The 17,326-nt window shown below is 37.3% G+C and overlaps 1 protein-coding gene across 3 annotated transcripts in view; it reads left to right on the top strand.

Annotated features, from left to right (window-relative positions):
• Positions 1-5,218: 5,218 nt before the first annotated feature.
• Positions 5,219-17,326, top strand: part of ROS1 (ROS proto-oncogene 1, receptor tyrosine kinase) — a 105,652-nt gene continuing 93,544 nt past the window's right edge. For all 3 annotated transcript variants that reach the window (XM_069488340.1, XM_069488342.1, XM_069488341.1), the window contains exons 1-3: positions 5,219-5,341; positions 13,549-13,593; positions 15,691-15,750. In XM_069488340.1, the coding sequence (XP_069344441.1) occupies positions 5,219-5,341; positions 13,549-13,593; positions 15,691-15,750 (228 nt within the window). The remainder of the gene's footprint in view (positions 5,342-13,548; positions 13,594-15,690; positions 15,751-17,326) is intronic.

The following is a 17,326-nucleotide window of genomic DNA, read 5'->3' as shown; positions in this document are numbered from 1 at the left end:
CCTCCTGCTTTGGCCTCTCAAGTGCAGGGATTACAGACGTGAGCACCTCATCCAGCCAGAATGTTTTTAAAGTGCCTTAGCATGGCCTTAATTCAGATACTTCAGACTTGGCATCACTGTACCAGTAACTTTCTGCTGTGCTTGAATCAGAGGAGTTCCATGGAGTTCTAAATGGTAGGGGAGGTTGGGCAAGGCATTTCTGGAGAGGAGTTACTGGGTGAGAGAACCAGTGGCAGTTTAAATGGTTAAATCAGTTTTAGGAGGGGAAAATGAAGAAGGGCGTCTGGCCACCACCGTCCACCCCGATGCTCAGGGAGGGAGTACAGAATCTGGAACTGGCCCAGTGCCTCCTTCCCCAGGTCAGTCAGGAGGAAATCATGCAGAACTCACCTGCAAGGGATCCAGAGAGCTCAAGAGGTGACTAAGCTTAATCTCACAGAAGAATGAAAAAACTCAGGAGAATAGAAAATTGACCCGAGATCAAAGCCGCCGAGGCAACCTGTTGGACTTGTATTTCTGGCAGGACCCAGCTTTGGAATTTGTTATTGTGTTTAACTTTGAAAAATCTCCATGAAACCCAAGGAATTAAACAAGTTAGCAGAACTTAAGGAGATTCTTTTCGTAACAGTAACACTAATAGCTGATCACACAGGTACATAGTTTGTACCACAGGCACAAACACACACACACACACACACACACACACAGAAAAGTCTAAAACCACAATGAATGGTTTATTAATGTATTTGTTTAATAAATATTCATTGGTTATTAGATTGGACCATATGAAACTGACTTTCTTTTAGATCAAGGTGCTCAAATATCAGCCATTTTCCACGGTTAAACCTATCAGTCAAAGTTGTCGTTCAAGGAATCAGCAGTGAAACCTCCCCTACTCTCAGGGGATTTACAATCTAGTGTGGAAGACAGCCTTTAAACAAATAACCAAATAATTATCAAGCGACAAATAATTATAAAGGTGCCAACTATAAGGAAAAAGAGCATACAAGGAGCCATGGGACCATATAATGAAGAAACTAAACCTAGTCTCTGGGGTCAGAAAAGGTGCCCCAGGAGGTAGTGTGAGGGATGGTTACGATAAGTCAGATGCACAGAGGAGTCGGCTTTCCAGGCAGTGCAGATGGTTGGAGGAAGGCCCATGGCTCACTGCAACCTCAAACTCCTAGGTTCAAGAGATCCTCCTGTCTCAGCCTCCCAAGTCGCTGGGACTACAGGCATATGCCACCATACCCAGCTAATTTTTCTACTTTTTGTAGAGATGGGGTCTCACTCTTGCTCAGGCTGGTCTCGAACTCCTGGCCTCAAGTGACCCTCCTGCCTCAGCTTCCCAAAGTGCTAGGATTACAGGCATGAGCCATCATCATGCCCAGTCCATGTTTGGGGCTCTTTTTGATGACTGTACAATTCCCTTTCCCTTGAGTCACATGATGCTCACAGAGTGCAACTGAGTTTGAGAATATACACTTTATATTTTCTTTTTCTTTTTCCAGACAGAGTCTTGCTCTGTCACCCAGGCTGGAGTGCAGTAGTGTGATCATATCTCACCATAGTCTTGAACTCCTGGGCTCAAGCAATCCCAGCTGGTCCTGAACTCCTGGCCTCAAGTGATCCTTTGGCTTTGGCCTTCCAAAGCACTGGGACTATAGGCCTGAGCCACCATGCCTGGCCTATATGTTCAATATATATAATTTCAGAACTCATAAATATATCTGATTATATCAAATCTATTCCATTGCTAACCAATCCTACAGCCCATTCCAGTGAAGCACGATTAGAATATGGAGAGCAGTTTAATAATTTCCCCTTGCACAATACCACCTCACTAATACAATCTATGAACAAGGCCATTGTTTCAGAATGTGATCTACTAATTGCAGAATTGATTCATGGGAATTTGATTTATTGTAAGGGATTATACAGAAGTTCCAGTCTTGTTTGTTAGGATAAAATTTTAATGTTTATACATAAAATTTTGTTCAAAGACTCATTGGAGAAACTTGTTTGGCCTGAATTCTTGTCATGTATTTAGAGTGTCCTCCACTAACTTGAGATGGATTTGAAGGCTTTAAAATACTAGTGCAGTATATTTTTAAAATTTTGTTTTTAAATTTATTTTTGAATCTGTAGTATGTGCTCATTGTACAAAATTCAGACATTACAAATGAGTAGTCAGTGAAGAAAAAATCTTTCTCTTTCTCCCTTGAGAAAGAGAAAACCACAGTTGCTTGTAAACTATGACCCTCTCACCCTATGGTGGCTTATTATTCAGACAACCTTCATTTTTCATGGTAGTGCAGTACTGTAAAAATGACTGTAAAAGCGGGAACCATGCAAAGTAATCTTAATAATGAGTGGAAAAATTATAATTGTTCTTTACCTTCCTCTTCTTATCCTATAACTTAATTCAGAGAGAGCTTCTTTCCTATGCCTTAGCAAATTGTCAAACCCCTCTCCAAGTTTGAATCAGTGTTCCACATTTTATTTTTTACATTTTTAATGTCATGAAATATCTCCCAGACATATGTTTATTTTGAATTTTTTTGGCCAGCATGACTTCCTCTGGGACATCTTCATCCTTTTCATCACAACCACTTTCCTTATTTATGTCCATCAATTTACCTTCACTCCGTTCCTCTGGCTGTATGTCCAGAGTCTGGCAAACAGCAATACCAACATCGTCATGGTCAGTGATTTCTTCTCTAACTCCGTTTACATTTGGTTCAAATTTCACTCCTAGTTTGATCACTTTTCATTTTTTTGCTGCATTTTTCTCATTGTTGGCCAATTCCCTCTCTCAAATATCCATTTTTCTAAATGTCGTCTTGTAAAATGTCACATGGATTTACCACTGGGAAACAAGAGATGACACAGCTACTTCCCTTGCTGTCTGCGCGTGAACCGGATGCCAGATGTGCAGTGACCGATCATGGACGGACTTTGAAAGAAGTAACATGATTGGCCTCTCTCTCTGCATGATGTTCATCTGTTATTTACATCTGACTTGTAGATTGAAGGGATAGCTGAGAAGTTTGCACTTTGTGCGATTATTCACAGTTAATATATCATGGTAACTGAAGTTTGAAATGTCTTGTTGGGAAAACGGTATTATTTAACTAAACTGTGGTAGCTGAAATTTCTGCATATCAGGACCATGCAAATGATGACTGCCCATATGGTGGCAGATTGCATTTTCCAGAAGTGGTGCAATAACCTCTCTCATCCTACATGTTCTCTTAGAACCTGACCTCTTCCACATCAAGAGACAGAGTTCTAATTCTCCTCTCCTTGAATCTGGACAGGTTTGTGACTCTCTGGTATCCAAAAGAATGTAGCAGAAGGGACTAGGATTTCTAAAGCTGGGTCATAAAAGACGATACTGCTTATTCTTGGAGAGCTGGAACAGTTTCATCAAGCTCTAAGCCACCATGTTAGCAGTCTGATTGCCTAGAGACCCATCATGCCGTTAGGAAGTCCAAACAAGCCCACATGGAGAAGATTACATGAAAGGATGCACCCAGTATTACATTATTGAACTTGTAGGTTGTCTCTAGTCTTTTGCTGACATAAGTAATTCTGCAACAAATGTCTTTGAACACACTTCATCTTGGACAAGTGCAAATTTATGTGCTGGTCAAATTCCAGAAACCACAACAGACAACAAGTTTTGAAGTTGGAGGAATACTTCTTTTTCACACCCCACCAATAAAGTTAGATCAAGTGAGATAAAATAATGTACTTAGGTTTTTAAGGATGTATTGGTGGTCCGTTTTGTTGGCACTGTAAAGTTACAAATATTATTTATGCTAGTAAGGCAAAGGCACTGGTAGCCACAGTGAAGAAGACAAATTTTGTTAGGATTAGAAAATCCCTTAGGGGAAGTACTTTATTCTCTGATTTAAAAGTGCATGTTGTAGAAAGATGGCTACATTCCTCAGACCAAGAAATCGGATAGCTGTATATTCTTTAATCTATTTAATATATTCCTGGAAATGCAGAAAATGAACAAAGAACAAGGGGGCAGCAGAAAATTTTTTCAAGAAGGAAGTCTTAGCGGTCAATTCTGGGGTCAGTACCCAGTCATCTTTATGTCGTACATCAGTTTTGTCAACATTTACTAATAGATGTTTAGTTCAAAACAAAATTTCATGCATGTGCTGTTCTCAATGAGAAGCTCATGTCATTAAGAAAAGGCTACATTACATTTGGTATAATTTATTTAAGACAACAAGGAAGTTTATTTGACACTTTAGATTGCCATTAAAAGAGCACTATCATAAAAATATCTGGCCTTAAAGAGTTAACCCGCAGCAATCTAAAAAATAGATATCCAGAATGACTCACTTCTATACCTTGTAGATTTCAAATTATCATTTTAGGCTTCAGTTTAACTTTATCTTGATGCTAAGCTAATTGAAATTCTGTACAATGTTTCCTTCTCAAGACAGCTACACTTGTACATATCATAGGTCTCTGGTGGCTACTTTCAGCTCTGTCTCAATAGACCTGATAAGGTAGTATTTTAGTTAATATGTAGTAAAGTTCTCAGAGTGCTCTAACAAACTTCCTTGTCTTTAACTTACCCTTAGAGTATTAGTCTATTAATTTCAGTTTTTGTTTGCTCTTTAATTTTAAAAGAGATATTTGGTTTCAAAGGATCCTGTTTTCCCTCTCTGTTGCATTGCTTGATTTAGGTGCTTATATTTTTTCGGTAATCCTTTATTGTAATAGTGCTACTGTTTGCTAAAGCATAGATGGTCAAAACCCAATTTCCTATAGAGTTGGACGGACCTCAAAGAAGCAAAGTGGTGGAGGATCCACTGAAATGTTCCGGTTTCAGACTGTGCATGTGCTTGCTGAAGTGCAATTTGCGTTTCCTACTTTGTATACCTTCCACGCAAAGTGCTCTTCTGAGATCTAACCTTTAGTCAGTGGGTGACTTTCTTTATGGGAGTAAAAGGAAGCTAAGTTATGAAATACCTGTTACGTGAATGTTAAGCTCTCAAGGATTCAAAGGTCTAAACAAAAAGGTGTAAATATTATTTGAAAAGGCAAAGATATTCTAACACTGCAAAACAAAAATGACAAAAAATGCCATTAACCACTCTTTCAATTGAAGAGATGAAGCCCAGAGAATTCATATAGCAAAATGGAGAAAATCAGAAGACCGGCCATCTGAAAATCTGCCATTGGTGAAGTGATGAAGAACATTTACTGGCTTAATCTGAAACTTGTCAATTTTGCAACTCTTGGCTGCCTATGGATTTCTCTGGGGCAGTGTACAGTTTTGAACAACTGCCTGAAGTCGTGTGTAACTAATCTGGTAAGTTTTACTGATCCAATATTTGTCTTTACAGGAACTAAAACATACCGAATTTAACTTGTTATAACTGATAGAATTGTTTTCTCTTTATGAGATGCTTTCTTATGAGAAATGGTTGCAAGTCAACATAGATTATTTTTTCTGAAATAAGTTAGAATCTCTTATAATTACAGCAGATAGAGCAGGTTATTTTATTTGTTTAAGTTATCTAGTCATAGATTTTTTTTTGGAGGGTCATAGCGATTGGGTAAAGAATGCTTAAATGGAATCAATTTTGCACACTTTAAAAAATTTCAATTTAAACTCATTTATTACAAAATCATTAACATTTGTCTTGAAGCATGAAATAGATTTGGCCATAGGGTAATGCCTTCTAGCTCCAGACTAACAGCAATATTTACATTGTGAATGGATTGCTGTATGGGGAGTTGTATGACCAAGGAAGTAGATACATGTTTTACATGTTGCCATGTAAAACAACATTTTATTCTAAACCAAGAGTTATTTGGAAATTCCTTTATTTCTGTGTATTTGTAATTTTTAATTACTGAGTTTTTTGATATGGAAATTGATGTTTTCTTTCTCATTTCTGGGTGTTATCCCTTTGTGTATATATTGTATTATCTCTTTTCAGTTGTGATTTAGTTTTGCTTAAAAGAGTCACTGAATCAACTTTACAAACCAAATACTCTCTAGAGAGGAAAAGATGCATTCTTCTTTTGTCTGAAGACAAAATAAATAGCATGATACCTTACATATGACACTATAGTCATATATTTTCAAATAATGAAAATGAAAACACCAAATACAGTACTCATTATTATGCTTAAAGTATTAGAGATAGAATTCTGTGGTATATTAAGAAAGAAACTTGTGTTATACACTTTTGGTTTAATTTAAACTGTAGTTTAAAATACTACTTACACTTACTAGGGATAGTAGCATTTTTTAAAATGTTTGGTATTTCATATAAATCTTTGCCCAAGACTTCATTGCCTTTAATATACAATTATCTGCTTGGCTTTTTTATAGTTGTAATACAAACTTAAAATGGAAGAATGGGACTACTAAATGTTTTTTTTCCTAAAAGAATTTAAATTTTTTCTGATTATAATGAGAATATGTATTTATTATGAAATGTTTATAAGACAAAGAAGAAATAGAGCAAAGGAAAAACTCTATAATTAATTCTACTCCTTTTAACTTCTGATTGAGTTCTTTAGTATTTTTAGTGTGTATATATATATGTATATATCCACATATACATACACACACACACACACACAGTTGTGCACCTAGCTTTTTCATTTTCAGTTATATTGTGAGTTTTCCCCTATACTCTGAAGTTTTTCTGAAAGTAGGATTTTTACTATGTTTAGCGTATTCTACCATAATTTATTTATAAATTTCCCTACTATTGAAACTGATTTTGGTTGTTTCCAATATTGCAGTCTCTCATTGTGTTTTATTCTAGTTTTATTTATTCTTATCTTTTTGCGTGGGCTCCTGGATTTCAGAGTTTGGCAGTAGGAACAGACAGTTTGTTCCTTTGTTGAGTTGCCTTCCGTTCCCCACCTACAGAGAAAGGCCCAGCTGACGTGGTGGTGATTGCAGGAGAGACACAGTCTGCCAATTTGACCACTGAATGCAATAAATGTTCCCTATCTGGGCCTCCCACACAGGCTTGGAGGGACAAAAGTGAGGTGAATGAACAATTGAATGCAGCCATGGATCCGGGGAGAGGTTATGCAAAGTGCCTGAGTTTATTATATTTTCTTTGCTATTTTTTTAAACATGAGCATTTGCTGTGAAGGTCTTCTTTGACATCTTTTCTTAAAAACACACACACACATAAAAGAGCATTGTAAAAAAGAATGCTAGAATTGCTGGCCCAAATGCACAAATCATAGTGCTATGCTTGAGCATGAGTATCTTACATTGACTGAGGAATCTGCATGTATTAGTTGAATGTATTAACTGACTTAATATTTTTGAATTCTAGATGCCATGTGCTGCAGAAAACAACAAATACTTAATGTTCTTGAGAACACTAGTATTGTGAGAATCTTTATGAAAAGGAAAAAAAATCATGGTCAAATGATTTGTGGAAGCACATTTTGCTACGCCCTCTTTTTGTAGATTCACAGAGCACAATAGCATATTTAAAGGCTTTGTTTGATCATAATTTCTTCATCTTCTTTGGCAGCAAAACACTTTTTTGAGTAACAGATCCCAACAACTGAGGAACTAGGGTTGAGAAGTGCTCTTAATTCAATTCAATAAATTTCCCTGGGTATCTATGTATATTCAGCTCTGTAGTGGATGCATTGGTAATTTAAAAGAATTAAATTATGTAATCAGTGCCCTAAACAAAGTTACAACATATTGAAGTGTCAAGGTTTCTACCACTGGGACAGTTAAAAGTTATTACAAATATGATATATTATAGTTTTTACAATATTAGGTGATGACAATACATTTTTCTTTTGAGTTGCATCTAAAGTTCCAAAGGAATCCCCTGAAAGACCATTAGAAACAATAGAGTTCAGAATATTGTCCTGTTTACCAGACAGGTGCTTTAACCAGCTAAGCCAAGGAGCCAATTGTCCTGTTTAAAAAATAATAATTTCCAAACATCAATACCTTTCTTGTATATCAATAATGACATGAAAGCAAGATAATGGAATGAACCATAATTAAAAAATTCTATAAAATATCCAGAAATTAGTATAGTTTGATTGGAATAGGAATACACTGGCTGGTAAAGCAGAATATTATCCAGAAATAAAGCCATGCACATAAAGGAGTGTGGAATATGATAAAGATGACAACTTCAACCAATGGGGCACTATCCATTTAGATTAAAAAATAAATCCCTACATCGCTACCAGATCCAAATAAATTCCAGAAGGTATTAGAAAAAGGTGTGTTTTGAATATAAATAGACAAATAACAAAAATGAAACAAATAAGAGTTCACCTCATAAAAATATTAAAAGAAATTATAAGTGAATATTTCTAGAATCCTGAAGTGAGATTGGCTTAAGAAGCATGATTAAAAAATTCAGACTCCCTAAAATCAAATTATCAATAAATTTGATTACTATTTATGACAATAAATAGAATACAATGAAAACAAAGCCAAAAAGTGCAAAAAAGTATTACATATAATAAATAAGATTTTACCAACCCTGATATACATAAAAGCATATAAAATGAATTTAGAACATGAACAGCCACTTCAAAAAAGAACAAATATAAATGGCTAAAAAGCATGTGATAGATATTCAACCTCACAGCAACCACAGAATTGCAGAGGAAAAATACATTATCATTTTTTTTTATCAGATAGGCAAAGATAAAAACATTTATAGTTGGAAAATGTATAGGTAAGCTGACACATTTATGAACTGTTGGTTGGGATGTAAGCTGATGGCTTTCTATCAATTTAATAAATATCAAAATTAAAAGGGAACATATACCTTTAACCCCACAAGAAATTTATCTGAGGAGATTATTGCATAACTAACCAAAGATATGTATGTAAAAGGCAATTCATAGCAAGTTGGTACATAATATTAATAATAGATTTCTAAGTGTCTATTCTGTACTATAATAATTAATACATTTAGTTGAATCCTCACAGAGGATTCTACATTAAATATAGTAAATATATAAACATAATTATCTTACTTGTGTCTTAGATAAGAATACTAAGTTTAGACAGCACAAGTAACTTTTAAAACATCAGTCACATTGGGAGCAAGCATCATATGTGGGATTAAAATGCAGATCATTCTGCTGTTTCATTTATTAGGTTAGGAAATAAAGAATGAGATTAGTTGTGGCTGAGGTGAATAGGGTAGAAAAACTTGTGCCAAGAAGTAGGTGTTAGGTTAAGAAGGTCTGAGATCTGGGACTAGGTTTGTCTCTTCAAAGTAGATAATTTGAGCAGTTGAAGCTAAGGTACCAGTGGGAAGCCTAAAGTCCAAAGTGAGAAATATAATGCCTCCAGATTTATTCCTTTTGCTTAAGATTGCTTTGGCTATTCAGGTTCTTTTTGGGTTCCAAATGAAGCTTAGATTATTTTTTCTAGATCTGTGAAACATGATGTTGGTATTTTGATGGGAATTGCATTGAATCTGTAAATCACTTTGGGCAGTATGGACATTTTAACAATGTTAATTCTTCCAGACCATGATAATGGGATGTTTTTCCATTTGTGTGTGTCATCTATGATTTCTTTCATTAGTGTTTTGTAGTTCTCCTTGTAGAGATCTTTCACCTCCTTGGTTAAGTACATTCCTAAGTATTTTATTTTCTTTGTAGGTATTGTAAATGGTATTGAGTCCTTGATTTGACTCTCAGCTTGACTGTTATTAGTATATAGAAATGCTACTGATTTGTTTACATTGACTTTGTAACCTGAGACTTTGCTGAATTTATCACTTCTAGGAGACTTTTGGTGAAGTCTTTAGGGTTTTCTAGATACAAGATCATATCATTGGAAAACAAGGATAGTTTGACCTCCTCTTTTGTAATTTGGATGCCCTTTTTTCTTACTCTTCCCCGACTGCTCTGGCTAGGACTTCCAGTACTATGTTGAATAGAAGTGGTTACTTCAAATTATACTACCAGGGTATAAGTAACCAAAACAGCATGCTACTAGTATAAAAGTGGAGACATAGACCAATGGAATAGAATAGAGAACCCAGAAGTAAAACTGTATAGCTATGACCAACTGATCTTCAACAAAGCAGACAAAAACATACACTGGGGAAAGGATGCCATTTTCACTAAATGGTGCTGGGATCATTGGATAGTCATGTGAGGAAGAATGAAACAGGACTCCCTACTTCTCACCATATACATAGATGAATTTTATGGATTAAAGACTTACATTTATGGGACAAAACCATAAAGATTCTAGAAAAAAAAAATGGGAAAAACTCTTTTAGATATAGGCTTAGAAAAAGAATTTATGACTAAGACCCCAAAAGAAAATACAGGAACAGCAAAAATAGATAAATGAGACTTAATTAAATCAAAAAGCTTCTGCACAGCAAAGGAAATAATAAACAGGATAAATGGGCAATCTATAGAATGGGAGAAAATACTCTCAAGCTATACATCTGACAAAGGACTAATATCCAGAATCTACAAAGAACTCAAGCAAACCAGCAAGAAAAAACAAACCCCATCAAAAAAAGGGGTAAACAACATGAACAAAATTTTTTCAAAAGAAAATAGACAAATGGACAACAAACATATGAAAAAATGTTCAATATCACTAATCAGCAGGGAAATGCAAATTCTTTAAATTTTTTTTTATTTTTAATTTTTAGAGATGGGGTCTCACTCTTGCTCAGGCTGGTCTTGAATTCCTGGAAATACAAATTAAAACTACAATGAGATACCACCTTACCCCTGTCAGAATGGCCATTATTAAAAAGTCAAAAAACAGTAGAAGCTGGCATGGATGCAAAGAAAAAGGAATGCTTATACACTGTTAGTAGAACTGCAAATTATTACAATGTCTATAGAAAACAGTCTGGAGATTCCCCAAAGAATTAAAAGTGGACTTACCATTCAACCCAGCAGTCCCACTAATGGGTATCTACTCAAAGGAAAAGAAGTCATTTTTATCAGAAAGACACCCGCACTCGAATGTTTATCGCAGCAATTCACAAATTGCAAAGACATGGAATTAACCTAAGTGACCATTAATTCATGAGTAGATAAAGAAAATGTGATATATATATCACAGAGTATTACTCAGTCATAAAAGGAATGAAATAATGTCTTTTGCAGTAACTTGGATGACTGCAAGGCCAGTAACTGGAGACCATTATCCTAAGTGAAGTACTTCAGGAATGAAAAAACAAACACTGTGTGTTTTCACTAATAATTGAGAGCTAAATGTTGGGTATACACAGGCAGAAAGAGAAGCAAAGGACATTGGAAACCAACAAAGGAGGAAGGTAGGAGGGGGATAAGAACTTACCTATTGGGTACAATGAACACTATCCTGGTGACAGGTACGCTAAAAGCCCTGACTTCAACATTGTAAAATGAATCCATGTAACAAAAACATATGTACCCCTTTAATATCTTGAAATAATAATAAAAAACAAAGTGAGAAATGTGAATTTCATGCATATTATGGAAGGCATCTGGCCATTGGTTAAGAGCACAGGCTCTGGAGGCAGAACCTCCTGTCCCCTTCAAATCCTAACTTAGGCAAATTACTAAACTTTCCTGTGCCTCAGCTGTAAAATGAGCACTACCTTATAGGGGTGTTGAGATGATTGAATGAGATTTAGTGTCAACACCTATAAAAGTGCCTGGAACACAGGAATAATTCAATAAATGTTAGCTATGATGATTATGAGGAGGAAGGTACAGAGAGTGGAGGTCGGGGAAGAGTGTTGACACTCTTGGTTCTGTTCATCAGAAACCAATAGACTTGACTCTTGAGGCTGCCTTGCCCAAGACCACTTGATTGGCATTCTATTCAGTCTGTTAAATTTAATCTTGAGAAGTGCCATCAGAAGGACTCATTATTGTCACAATGTGACTTTATGGTCATCAAGAAATGTCTCTGTTGTCCTATTGTTTAAAATGGAACACAAAGACTACCCAGTGTTCACTCTTTTGCTTTTATGTTCTAAAGCACATTTTTGAAGGGATTGGAAAAAATTAAATTATGGACTCATTATCTTTCACTTGATTTTATATGATTGTGATTCAATCATATAAATGGGAATCAAAACTTCATTTTGAACAAATGTACTATGAAGCAATTGGTTGCAAAATTCATCTAAAAGATATAGTTCTTACTCTCTAAATATTATCTAAAACCAAAAACATGTAAGCATCCTTCTTTCCCTACAAATGTAAGAGGGTGGGGAATGAAGTGTAAAGGAATCTTTGCTCACACGTCAAATGAGAAAAAAGAAAGGCAACATTTGTTCTTTGCTTCCTGTGTCTGATTACTTTTCGAGTAAATCCCCACAACGCTAGGCCATCACAGGATGCTTCCAAAGGACTTCTGGAGCACCCTTAAGTGGGAGGGCACTTGAATTTGTGGATTTATTCCTTTAGTGTATATTAAACACCCATTTCCATCAGGCACTGTTCTAGGTGCTGGGATGGAGCCAAAAGCAAAAGGGATGGGAGGAGGAGAGAGCTCCGTTGAGCCTGGTGTTGGAGGGCTTCACTCTCCCCCTGAAGAGCATGGGCTGTTTAGAAGACCACACGGATGCTTAAACCACTGCCCAACCCCTCTTCAGATTTTCTACCATCTCCTGGGACATACCGTGTTGGTAGTACTTGGTTAGCCAAGGTTAAATGCCATGTCCCTTGCTGGATTAATCATTTCTCCAATTCAATGGCTCAAATTCAGCAAACCTTTAAGGGGAGATTCTGATCAGCATCAGTGAGAGTTACTAAAAATATTCACTTAGTTCTCCTCTGCCCCTAATTCTAAGTCAGTCAGCAGAGCACAGGATCTATGAATATTAGATCGTATGCACGTAACACTCTTTGGGTTCTTATCTGATTATCGTAGGCCCAGTATTGCCATCCTTTATGAACCCTCCTGTTCATAATGGATTCTACTCAAACAGTGACCAAGGAGAGGATGCGTAATTTTTAGGTTTTTTAAAACTTAGTTCCCATTTCCTTAATTTTCTTATAAAAATAAGAAAGTATAAAAAAGTTCTTAAAATTTGTGAATATGTGAGAAATAGAGTAATCATATGTTTTATTATATATGACATTCTGAATTTATATTTTCTCTCTGTTCTTAATGAGTAATTTTAAAAAAGAGAAATCTGAACACAATTCATTTCTAATCCAGGAGTCCTTTGACTTCATTAATTGACAAATGGCACAGGTTTATTTAGTTCTGTGTGAAAATCTCTCTATGGTTCTGAACCACTCCTGATAGCCATGCCCTCATTCCCACCTTTGTAGTTCCTGCAGAATTCTTAGATATTACATCTATAACTTGCACTGGCATTCTGTCTGGTTTTGTGATAAATTTAATGACTTCAAAAGATTTGACTCCATACTTATAGATACAAAACACTGAAGAGGCAACATAATTCCAGGAAGCTTTTTTTTTTTTTTTTTTTTTTTAAAAAAGCTGTAGTAGCTACACTGAACCCAATATATTGATAGCTTGTGTTTCTTTCTTCATTTCAGGGCAGGCAGCTTGACATTGGCACACCATATAATCTGAGTGAACCGGTGAGTAATTGCTTCTGTTGTCAAGAATTTTACAGTGTTTGTTTTGATAAAAAAGGGACAATGGTTAGGTTTTATGGCAATAAGAATAATTACTAAGTAAAGTTTCATTTATTTGTCCTTGCTGGAAGGTCAATTGACAATGGTGAGAAGTTTGAACTGCAGAATTTATTTAAAAATGAAGTGTGTTGAACTGGAAACAGCACAGGACTAATTTAAGTCTGTGATTTTTGACCCTACATAGCTGTGTGGCTTTGGATAAACTACTTAATATTTTTGAGATTTAGACTTATTATAGGTTATCTGAGATAGTCTCTAATGTTTTTTCTAACAATTACATTTTATGGTTTTATTACTTTTCTGCACATATACTTATTCAGTAAGTGTTTAGTGACGCAAAGTGTAGCTACGAACAAGGACCTATGCTAGGCACTACACACTTAAGAATGAATAAAACAGGATCTCTGTTTAAAAGGACTGCCAACCTTTTGGAATTTGTACTTAAAACAAGAGAGACAGATACATCCGTAAAACCATGACCACCAGCAGCATCATGAAAATAGAATAGTGATGTGTGTGAGGGTAAAAGAGAATACACAAGAGTAAAAAGCACCTTGCCTCAAACTAAAACTAGAAAGAGCATGAGTTTTCTAGAATAACTAGCGGGGAAAAGGCATATCAGTGAGAGAGGACCCTTTGTGTCAAGACACAAAGGTGCATGAGGTAGCCTAACTTGTTCAGGAAAGTGAGAGTATTTGGGCTTGCTTGGAAAATGCGGTGTGCGTGTGTGGAGAGTGGGGACGTGGCAAGTTAGGCGGGGCCAGATCACGAAGGGCTCTGTATGCCATGCTTGGTAATTTGGTCTCAATCCACAAGATGATAGAGGTATATAGAGTTTTAGGAAAGAGAAAGGTGTGACCAGGTTTTGTCTTGAAAAGATTACTCCAAATGTGGAAACCAGAGGGGTCCTCCCTGAGGCTGGTAAAGGGCACAGCAGAAAATCAGGGCAGTGAGTGAGGAACTCAGACGGATGTTAGTTAATGACAAGGTGAGTCAGTCGGACTTGGTGATGGGAGGGGGCGGGATGGGAGAAGGAGAAGCCGCCCTGGTTCCCAGCCTGAGCAACTCAGAAGATTGTAGCATGTTAATGGGAAACACAGGAGAAAGAGAAAATCTGATGGTGGAAAGTGAGGGACTTAATGTTGCACATGCTGAATTTGATGTGCTTGTAGGGACTTAACTGGAGATGTCTAGTGAGCAAGTGGATTTCTGGGTGTGGAGCTCAGGAAGGAGCCTCAGCTGCAGTCACACGTTTGCGGGTTACAGACGCTGATGAGAGCTGAAGCTGAGGTAGTGGATGAACTCGCTCAGGGAGAACTTGAAGAGTGAGAGGAGAAAAAGTGAGAGGATAAAAGGGGTGGACAGAGGAAAAAAGATGGCAAGGAGACCGAGCAGGACCTGGGAGGAAGGAGAAAGGGATCCAGGTGCCGCTGTGGTCCATGAAAGAACAGTCAACACAGTCCCAGGCACAAACAAATCAAGTAAGGTAAGGAGAAGGGTGTTGAACCTGGCCCACAGCAGGTCGGGGCAGCTTTGGGAGAACGTTGTCAGGGGAGCTGAGGGGTGAAAGTGGCTAGCAGGCAGCAGACTCCCCACACTGCCTACCTATTTAGGTTCCGACGTGCTACCATCTGGTCGAGTGCCCAGTTGGGAGTTTTGCCTGTCGTGTGAGGACACCCTGTGGACCCAGGATCCACTTGATACCATGCTGTCTCGGACTGCACCGTTGCCAGCCACCCCATGGGCAATGTGTTCCCTGCAGGGTGGGTGTTCTCTGGATTCTAGGTCTGCCACCCCGGGCTTAGCTCCACTCAGCAGCCCTGCTGCCCGCAGTGAGCCACACCAAGCCCTGTTCTGTCTGTAGACAGGACAGCTCAGCTTAGAGTCCCAAAGGCCCTGATGCTTTGGAGGCCTCGGCTTCCTTGGTAGACTTCTATTTCTAAAACACAAGGTGATACTTTTCATTACTGTGTTGCACTTTCAAGTGACAAGAACGAGTCACTTCCTTTAGTCACCGTTGTCTGTTAATGTCTTTTGCAGTGCATCCAAGGATGTCATTTTTGGAACTCTGCAGATCAGGAAAATTGTGCTTTAAAGTGTGTAAGTATTACTTATGTTTCTGTTTTGATACTGATGTTTCCCTCCAAAGAAAATTTGTCTGAGAGGATTCTTATTTGCACGTCCATTGGTTTTCAATTAGTTTGCTGGACTCTAGGGGGAAAATATGATAGCCTAAGTAATAAGTAGTAATGGAAAAGAAATTGAGATTAACATGATTAATGCAACTAGAGGTCAAGCAAGGTTAATGCAAATTGTGGAACCCAGGGATGCCCAGAGATATCCAATTGCTCTAAAACTATAAAGGCCTTTTGAATATTTGTTAAATTTCCTACGCCTGCACTTCTCAAATTTTAATGTGCAATTACCTGAGTTCTTGTTCAAATGCAGATTCTGATTCAGTAGGTCTTGAGTGGGGCCTGAGATTCGGCACTTGTAACAAGTTCCCAAGTGATTCAATGCTGGTGGTCTCCAGACCACATACTGGATAGCAGGTCCCTAGGTCATGTTCTAAGTTTCTTTGCACAGAACATGGTAGCAATTCAATTCAGAGGTCACAAACATTTGGTTTACTCCACTTTATGTAGGAAATACATACTCAGATAGTTTATTTTTCATTTTTTATTTACTCTGGCTTTGCCACTTAGTGTGTAATTGACTTAATCCCTTGGTACTTTGCTTTCCTCATTAGCAAATTAGGATAATAATAGGCTCTCCCTCCTAAGGATAGTGTCTGATACATTCTAACTACTCCTAGGGATAGTGTCTGATACATTCTAACTACTCTGATCTCATGGATAAGAATTTTATTATTTAAAAGTGAGTTGCTTTGTTCAGGTTGTTCATGTCAGAGGTTAAATCAATAAGAATCGTGAATTGTGGTAAAGTTGGGGAATCCTAATGTCATTTTCCATTAATGACTCAAATTATTGCATTAAGATTTAAATAAGGACATTAATCTTTCCTTCTATGTGGTCCCCATAGTTTTTCTTATATAGTATGTCCTTGCAGACCTCTGTTACAGAAGTTAACTGTGCCCACTTCTCACCTTTGTGACTGCATGCCTCACAGAATGGAAGTTGTCAAAAGGCAGAGCATATGTTACCTAGAGTTAGTAGCTATTATATCTTTTCCACAAATTGCAACTTAAACAATTATTGGTCTAGTTATGTGTTTAATACATTTTACCCCAACATGTAAGTTGTACCAGGGCAAGCAGCTCTCTATCTTTTTCAGATGGTATCTCTTCCACTGAACACAGCACAGCGGTGTAGCAACTGCTCAGTCAGCATTTGCTGGGGGAATGAATGGGAAGCACCATTTGTTTCCAGGCAACAATCAAGAAAGTGGTGTGGACGGTGGAGGGACCAGTTTGGGCAGAGGAATCTGCTGGCCTTTGCTAGCCAGAGTTGTTGATGATTTTCATTTCCAGTTCTGTCTTCCTTGGATATCTGCAAACACTCCTTCGCTCTCTGACCTGGTCCATTACAGATTACCTTTCAGTTGTCTAAGATTTTCTGGTAGACATCATGCTTTACCCTTTTTCCAGTGATGCAAACAACATGATTTCTAGAGCTGTTCATACAGTGGCCTACCTAGACAGAAGACAGAAGGCCCA

Source organism: Eulemur rufifrons, chromosome 15 (assembly GCF_041146395.1).
Source record: "Eulemur rufifrons isolate Redbay chromosome 15, OSU_ERuf_1, whole genome shotgun sequence".
Lineage (NCBI taxonomy): Eukaryota > Metazoa > Chordata > Mammalia > Primates > Lemuridae > Eulemur > Eulemur rufifrons.
This window is presented reverse-complemented; position numbering and strand designations above follow the sequence as displayed.